The 9,046-nt window shown below is 44.2% G+C and overlaps 1 protein-coding gene across 1 annotated transcript in view; it reads right to left on the reverse strand.

The window, feature by feature from the left end:
• The window catches only part of trim71 (tripartite motif containing 71, E3 ubiquitin protein ligase), a 41,581-nt gene extending 38,902 nt beyond the window's left edge, over positions 1-2,679 (reverse strand). The window contains exon 1 of the mRNA XM_050035435.1: positions 1,939-2,679. Within this exon, the coding sequence (XP_049891392.1) occupies positions 1,939-2,679 (741 nt within the window). The remainder of the gene's footprint in view (positions 1-1,938) is intronic.
• Between the last annotated feature and the right edge of the window lie 6,367 nt (positions 2,680-9,046).

Genomic DNA, 9,046 nt, shown 5'->3' on the forward strand with positions numbered 1-9,046 from the left:
TGTCCCACGTTTTTCTACTCACTGACGTGGTCAATCTATGTGAAACTGCACATAGGCATTGAGGACTGGCATAGGTAGAAGGTGACAAAGCTACCAGTGGATATGGAGTAGTTTCCTAGTAAAGAGGCAAACTCTAGCTAAAAATGTAACCTAACCCTAATGGGAATTATCAGTGTGTGACACATCGAAGGTCCTGATTGGCAGCCAGTGTGACTGATGATAACATTTGAAAGGAGAAAGTTGTGACTGGGACGATGGAACACTTTATTGTTCAGAGCAAATTACAACAAAGCCCCAGTGAAGACGACCTACCACCATAAGATAAGAGAGAATACTGTCAGTAGACAGAATCATGAAGCTACCGGTCTTATTTTTCTTTTTACTGTCTCGGCATGATACGAATGATAACACACATTATAGAAGCTGTTGTGCTCAGATATGAATACAGGTGTGCCTTGAGATTTTGGCTCGCCCTTTGATGTGTCTTGGGCACTAAAGTTTAAAAACCATTGAGTTATATCATGAAAATTATGGAAGCTGTTGAGAGCTATTTTTCCTCACAACAAATTGGTTTGAAATTCTTTTATGGAGCAGAAAACAACCATGTGCGTCACTTTCTCAGGACAATCACACGGTGGACCAGAAATTGTCTCCAGAGGACATTTTCACAACATCAAACTTCCCTTCACTTTCCCATGTTGCACCACTGGACACATTATGAGTCTCTGAGTCGCAGTGGGCGGTGCCACCATGTTTTTCAAGGTTCAGTTAACAATGAAGGCGTCCTGCTGCGTCTCAAGTGTTTCACTGTCTGACGGGCAGTAAGGCGTGCGCATGTTACTGTACAGAGAGAGACTGATGTGTTACCTCAGTCTGTTTAATACTTACAGGAGAAAGTTAACTTTTGCAAAAGTGCATCACTGTTTGAGTGCATGTGGATATACGGTGATCTCTGCCCACTCCTACAGACCTTTTCAATAATCTACCTAGAACAGAAATGATTTCTTATTCATGCTCATGTGGGAAAGACGTTTACTCTGCAGCAGCAGCTCCTCAACAAAAACCAGAAGTGGTGCAGAGATGACATTCCAGGACCCCCTACCAACGCTATTTGTTATTCTTCCTGACCATATGACTAAACCAAGAAAAGCTGGTTTCCTGTTTTACAGGCCTTTGTAGTTTACCCAGATCACATGGTCCGAAAAAAAGCCCTGTGGGCCCCGAGTTCCAACTTGTCTTTCCCATTATCAGAGAAAACCTAGATCTCCATAATATGTCCACGGATAGGACTTCTAACAGTCACAGAAACATGTGTGCTGTTGCTACAGGGGCCTCTCTGCACTGAATGGATGGTGTGGTACAGATTAACCAGACTCTGCATGTGTCTATGCTTATAAGTGTGTGTGTGCACGCAGAGTCCATGTGTGTGTGTGTGTGTGTGTGTGTGTGTGTGCAAATCCAGCTCAGCACACGTGCCTGTTGGTCTCCAGGGAAGTAGGTGAAGAGCCACTCAGCTCCCTNCACGCAGAGTCCGTGTGTGTGTGTGTGTGTGTGTGTGTGTGTGTGTGTGCAAATCCAGCTCAGCACACGTGCCTGTTGGTCTCCAGGGAAGTAGGTGAAGAGCCACTCAGCTCCCTTTGAACCTGAGGCCATATGGCCCCCAGTTTGCTCCTATACTACACACATAATGCCATTACACTGTAGGGGTGTGTGTGTGTGTGTGTGTGCGATGAATATGTTATTACACGGTGCCAACACACACCAGAATCTGTCAAAAATAGATAATAAGATGGAGATGTTGAGTGTTTCTGCAGGACATGTACACATTCCCCATTCATGTGTGATTCATATATCTGAACACACACACACACACACACACACACACACACACACACACACACACACACACAGGTGCAGTGGTGTCATCATGCTCCTCACCTCATTGTCGTGGTGCTGGCAGAAGCTCATGTGGTCCTGGAACAGAGACAGCAGGGCGAAGTTGTTCTGCAGGGACTGGGCGAGGGACACCGACACCCCCGGCTGGCCCGGGTTGCTGTTGACGTTGATGCGGCCCAGGTGGAGGTTCTCCCCCAGGCGCTCGATGAAGTGGTCCTTGGTCAGCCGCACCCTCTGGTGCGCCCGCACACAGTTGTCACACAGGTACTCCTGGCAGTCAAGGCAGTGGGAGGTGGCGGGGTTCTCCTCATCGCAGGAGCTGCACTGAGGCTCCCCCAGGTTGGGGTGCAGCAGGCCTGTGTGGGGGTGATGGAAGCCGGAGGAGCCTCCGCCCAGGCCTCCCCGGTGGTGGTGGTGGTGGTGGCCGTTCTTGTTCTGGATCTGCTCCTCGGAGCTCACCACCACGTCCAGCAGGTTGCTGAAGAGGAAGTTGGAGGAAGGCAGGGAGTCCACTCCGGCCTCGGAGATGCACACCTTCTGGTCGCAGGTGGGGCACCGCAGCTTCAGCGGGTCCCCGGGACTGCGCTGGCCCTCCAGGCACTGCCTGCAGAAGGCGTGCAGGCACGGCAGGACGTGGAGCCTCCTGGTGGTCTGGCTGGAGGAGGACGAGGTATGTGAGGAAGATGAAGAGGTAGAAGAGCTGGAGGAAATAGGAGCAGAGGAGCCGCACAGCTCCTTGCAGAGCGGGCAGGTCTGCAGGTCCGAGTCTGGAAACGAAGCCATCTGCAGCGCTACTGGAACACAGGCTCACTTTACAACTACTGAGGTATGTACTCTGGGACACATCGGCCCGCTGTGACGTGTAGAGAATAAAGTTGTGTTTGAGGTAGATTCATGAGGTAATAAAGTCAGCTCAACAGTGAACACGGTGCTCATCGACTCGGTGTCTTATATAACTGGGACCTGGTGCAGACACTCGGAGGGAGCCAGGTCTGTTGGTGAGGTAACAAAAACACAAATGCTCGTGTAAGGCGTCTCGGGGTGAAGCGTCCGCGTCACTCTGCCACAGAGCACCAGCGGGATGTGAGAGTGTCTCATAAAATAAAGCCGAGACTGGAGCGACACTGGATCGGCGTCGAAGTACTGGAGGCTCGGTCTCTCCTCCCCCACCGCCTCGGCAACATGACTACAGAGCTCCGCGCTGCTCAACTGGCCCCGGATCAGTCTCAGTGAATTTAAGCTGAGCTTTATTCTCTGCTCTCCACTTTAGGCCCGAGTCGTCGTCGTGTCTTTGCTCTCTAGTCCACCATCGGGGCCCATTCAGGCGGCGTCGGGCGCAGCCAGCGGTCGCTTGGTTGGAGTCGCAGCGCGCGCCTGGGACCGCGAGACCGTGAATTATTCATCCAAGCAACAATCTCATAGTGTGGCTGAGAGTCTCCGCTGGAGCCCACACATCCGCCGGGACGTGTGTGAGGATCCTGAGTGGGTGAGAGGCCGCCTCCAGCTCCCCGCGGCTGCTCCGCTCTCTGCGTGGAGGAATGCGCTCCGTGTCCCAGCGGCAGGCAGCGCGGAGACACGGCCCCTATCACCGGGAGAAACTCGGTCCGAACACCGCGTGGAGCCGAGTCACGTCCTGTCCTCGCGTGTTGTCGCCGTTGTTGACCCACGGGTGGATTCACCTTAACGTAAACAGAAGGTGTGCGCTCTCGTGCGTGTGTGCTGCTCCGGCTGCAGCTCCTCGAGCTGCGCTGATCCGACTGAGGGAAAAATGGACCCACTTCCGCCCTAGGGAGGAGAGAGGGGCGTGAGTCAAACGCTCGTGCCCGATAAAAAAAAGGGAGTGTGGTCAGGCGTGCACGCGCGCGCAAACAGTGCTCACTGGCGTCAGAATATTTAGTGACAAGTTTATTTTCCCATAAATGTTCGCAGGTATTTAAACATTTGAACGCTGAGAATATTGATGGTGCGATTCCTTTAAACACATGGCAGAAAAGGCAGCGAGCCACTTGGTAAGACATGTAAAATACAATACAATAGAATAAAATAAATAGATAAAGAAAATTATTTAGGAAATATCCCACAACTTGTAATAAAATTAACTGAAATACAATAAATACATTAAGAAAATTATTGTTTTTTTAAAAAAAAGGGAAAAAGGCAGTGAGCGACTTGGTAAGAAATGTCCCACACATTGCAAAAATAAATACAATTAAATAAGATTAAATACAGTAAATTAGATTTAGAAAATTATTTTAAAAATTTAGTGGGAAAAAAAGGCAGCGAGCAACTTGGTAAGAAATGTCCCATAAATTCCAAAAATATAAAATAGAATAGAATAAAATAAAATAAATAGATTAAAAAATTATTTAGGAAATATCCCACAACTTGTAATAAAATTAATTAAAATACAATAAATACATTAAGAAAATTCTTTTTTTTAAACAGGGGAAAAGGCAGTGAGCGACTTGGTAAGAAATGTCCCACACATTGCAAAAATAAATGAAATGAAATGAAATGAAATGAAATGAAATGAAATGAAATTAAATTAAATTAAATTAAATTAAATTAAATCAAATTAAATCAAATTAAAAACAATAAATTAGATTTAGAAAATTATTTTAAACATTTTGTGGGAAAAAAGGCAGCGAACAACTTGGTAAGAAATGTCTGATAAATTGCAAAAAAAATAAATAAATAGATTAAGAAAATTAGGAAAATTAAAAAAAAAACTAGGGGCAAACAATAATAATAATAATAATAATAATCATTAATTTTTAAACACTCTTTCCAGATTATTTCCTTGTTTGTTTCTTTCTTTTTCCAACCAATTTTCTTGTTTTTGATTTTCTCGTTTTACTAATTTCTGGTTGATTTTTTGGGTCATTTCTTCTTTTTCCGTGTCTTATTGCCTTCTTCCCGTGTTTATAAAAGACATCAAGCCAATTTGCTCAGGTTTCAAAGGGTTAATCAGCATTAACTGAAATACATCATCTTCATTGTCGTTATTCAGACAACATCTGGAAATGACTCTAATTTGCAAAGACTCTTAACACTTCACTGATTCATTTGTAATGCACTTTAGCTTGTTAATACTTTTTCTTTTTTGTAAATTGTACATCTCTAACAGTTTCATTTTACTTCTTAGTCCGGAACTTTTGTTCAATTCTGCAATCTTTTATCTTTTTCTTTTAATGTATGATTGTTGATATTTAATAGGGGAGGTGTCTTCATGAGTCATTTTGGCGCCTCACCTCTCCTGCACAATGTTTTAACTTTTAATGTATTTTCTCCCGTCTCCTCTACACATGTATGTGCAAATACATAAACTAAACTAAACTAAAAAAGAAGCCAGGAGGTTTAGGTTGAATAAATAATAAAAAAGGAAAAACATTGATGCTGTTTGTCTTATTAACTTCTTTGTTTGTGTTTTCTGTGCTGTTGATGACATATATCATTTTAAAGTGTGGTTATTTGCCCCCGGCTAAAAACTGCTTTAAACACCACAACTAGAGATAAGGAAAACCGGATGGTGTCGGCACCAACAAGGCCTCAGGATATTTACAGGAAGGATGTAGATAGACATGTTTACCGTACAAACATCCCTCTTCATCAGTTCTCCAGTTAGTGCAAATAAAGATGATTATTTTGGTTAAGTACGCTGCACCCAAAAAAGATAAGTGGGAATGTACAACACTCAAATATTGATGGAGATGTAAACATGTGTATGTACCCAGGGGATCAATTCTAATGACTCTCATGATGCACTGACAACTCATGTAGCACCACCAACAGGTAACAGTTAAATATCTGAACATGTACCAGATGGACTGGAGCAAAACCTGATCCAGATATTCATGGTTCCAAGAGGATGAATCCCACAGACTGGTGAATCCCTGATTTGTCCCTCTAGGACCACCACAAGGCTCACATTCAGAGGCCACTCATATATACATACATATATAAATGCCTTGTTGATGCCAGAGGTCAGAGGAGAATGGCCAGACTGCTTCAAGATGATAGAAAGGCAACAGGAAGTCAAATAACCACTGGTTACAACCAAAGGGAATACAGAGAGAGGAGATTAATATTTGAAGTTAAACAGGTGATCCCAGCCCTGGTTTTAAGATGGATTCTTCCAGTTTCACCATCCTCTCCTGTGTTTCTGCTCCCGCCTGTTTCAGACGGAGGAACGTAGAGACAGGCAGCAGATCAATACTCCTCCATATCTCAGGACTCTAACCAGCCAACTCTGTGCTTCACAGACCGCTGTTCACTCCACCGTACCACATGTTGTCTGAGTGGTGCATCAGAGAAATGATTTACTTCCATTAGGCCATGGGCGGATAATGAGACACTGGGCCCCTGGGCACAGACATGCAGAGGGCCCCACCATCTCTCCTACATGAGCGCAAACACTCAGACTTTATAGTTGACAGTTTTCAGACATCTGGAGGGAGCTCAGAGTAGAGCCGCTGCTCCTTCATGTTGAGGTGGTTCAACATCTGATCAGGATCCTCCTGGGCGCCTCCTGTTAGAGGTGTTCTGGGCACGTCCCACTGGTAGGAGGCCCCGGGGCAGACCCAGAACACACTGGAGGGATTATATATCTCATCTGGTCTGGGAACACCTCGGGGTCCTCCAGGAGGAGCTGGAAAGTGTTGCTGGGGAGAGGGACGTCTGGGGTGCTTTGCACTGTACGCCACTGCGTCATGTTATTTACATCATGCAGAGGACAATGCTGACAAATGTAGTGAAGGAAGTCAGATCTGTGGGCTAATTTGACACAGGTCACAAACGTTACTCCGTTAATCTCACAGGAAGGAAAACACAGCGATGAGACGGCGAGCTGATTTACAGCATCCTCACGAGGTGATCAAAGTGAGCAAGGAGGATGAAAATACGCCAGAGGTTATGTTGATATGTCAAAGTGAGAAAAAATTCCTCCCTGAGGATTAATCCATAGCTCAGTGTGTTTCCCACAGCAGCTCTTCATACAGCCGCTGCAGGAAACTGGTGAGTCCGTCTGACGCTGGCTGCAGAGTCTGTTTCTGTTCTAGAAGTCTGAAGAATGAATTCTTTCATATGACAGATCTGTCGGGCCTCAGATGACACAGACTAACGCCTGGAGCACGACACAGACGGCACTGCTCTGAGCAACAAGAAAAATCACACAACAGTCCTGTGTTGGTATTATCTCTGACACACACACACACACACACTTCTGTTATTTACAGCATGTCATGTGACTGAATGGCGCAGGGAAACTCTTTGCTTCACGTCCTCCTATTCAGTATTTATAAGCTCTAGATAAACATCTCATAATTGGTTTTTAACACACTGTAATGTAGCTGCTGCCAGTTCAGATCTGTGAAGACATTCGTCTCTAGTGTGTCCCAACATACAGCTGCACGCTGCTTCAGCACTGAATGATGGCAGCGAAGGGGAAACTGTCAGTTTACAATAATAGAGTCAGTGTTTCTTGTGTTATCTTCACTTCTCTAGTCGTCTTATCATCTGTGGAAAAAGTGGTCAGCTGTGAGGTCTTCACTGTCTCTGATCAGCTCACAGTTGTACAGTTGTTGTGTTTCATCGACAGGCCTGAAGCCAAATACACTGCTAAAAAATTAATGGTCACAGTCAAACAGGAAGTCAGTGAAACTTCAGAGAGATCAATCCAGTGATTGTGAATCAGTTCCAGCTGCCCCTGGTACAGAGATCAATTTTCAGCATCTGGGTGATTGGCTTTATTATAATCCTCTTTGTGGACTCTTATTTTGGAAAGTGACCATCGGTTGGACAAAATATGAATTTCATCTAAAAGGAGCTTTGCAGATTCACTTCAGTTACCTGGGTCTACTTTATTTTACTTTCAGCAGCCACATTTTTTAACACCTCTTTAATCACCTGTTCATCTTCAGTTAATCATGGTTTACATTTCAGCTCAGCACAGCTCAGTGCCGCCCCCTGCTGGTTCAGCTGCTCTGTAACACCCCCACACTGAGGCAGCTGGTGTCGACCTCTTTATTTGAGTTAAATATGTATGAAATTAGAAAATGCATCTGAGCCAAAGGGTCGTTTTAATTTTGTTTTAAATATAAAAATGGCCAAGTTGTGTTGGATTAAACTGAAGCTGCTACAAACGTGTGTCGGAAATAATACACACCATAAAGCAGATGAAAGCAGCTCAGTGACCTCTGCTGGACCTGTCTGGTTCTCTTTTACATTTATCTTTTATACATGCAAAAGGAGCAACAAAAGAAAACTAAGGTGGTGACACACAGTACATACATGGAGGAGACGGAAACACAAATATGGAAAAAACGAGACAAACAAAAAATATCAAACATAACAGTTCTCTTGCTGTTATAAATATGCAAACCAGCGCTTGTTGCTGTAGCTCTGCTGAGGGTTGTTACATAAGGCACCCGTGTGTATTTGTCTGAGTGTGTGTGTATTTATAGCCGATGAAGAAGAGACAGGAGAGAGAAGGACCGACTGAGTAAATAATAATACAAGGCAGGAGTGTAAATAAAGACAGAGCAGGCAGTGTGTTTGTACTGGGCCCCCGGGGTGGAAGGGCCTGTAGAGAGAGCGGGCCCTTACAAATTATTCAGATTGTAAACTTGGAAACAAACCTGTTTCAAAGATAAATGACAAAAAAATATTAATTTCAAAATGATGCCATTTTTTTTTTTACTTTATTTTTTAAAACTGTCAGCCATCCTAAACAAACCTGTGTTTTTCTATGTAAAGTATAAAATCTATAAATACAAAAACTACTCAATTAAATGATTCATTTCTTTCTTCGATATTTTATGATATGCCGTGATGACTGCTGGGTAATATGTATGCTGAAGTTGTCCACTGTCAAGTCTTTGTGTCGAGACAATGCATGCACTCCACCCCGTCTCAGCTTCCTCAAGCCACTGATTAAAAATAATAAATCATACTAAATATACAAAACATAAATATAGTAATAACTAGTCCATACCCATTGGTAGCTTTGTCACCTTCTACCTATGCTAATCCTCAATGCCTATGTGCAGTTTCACATAGATTGACCACGTCAGTGAGTAGAAAAACGTGGGACAGACAGAATGACTGACTGACAGAATGACACACTGACAGTTTCCGTGATTATGTACAGCAT

This window comes from Epinephelus moara, chromosome 22 (assembly GCF_006386435.1).
Source record: "Epinephelus moara isolate mb chromosome 22, YSFRI_EMoa_1.0, whole genome shotgun sequence".
Classification (NCBI taxonomy): domain Eukaryota; kingdom Metazoa; phylum Chordata; class Actinopteri; order Perciformes; family Serranidae; genus Epinephelus; species Epinephelus moara.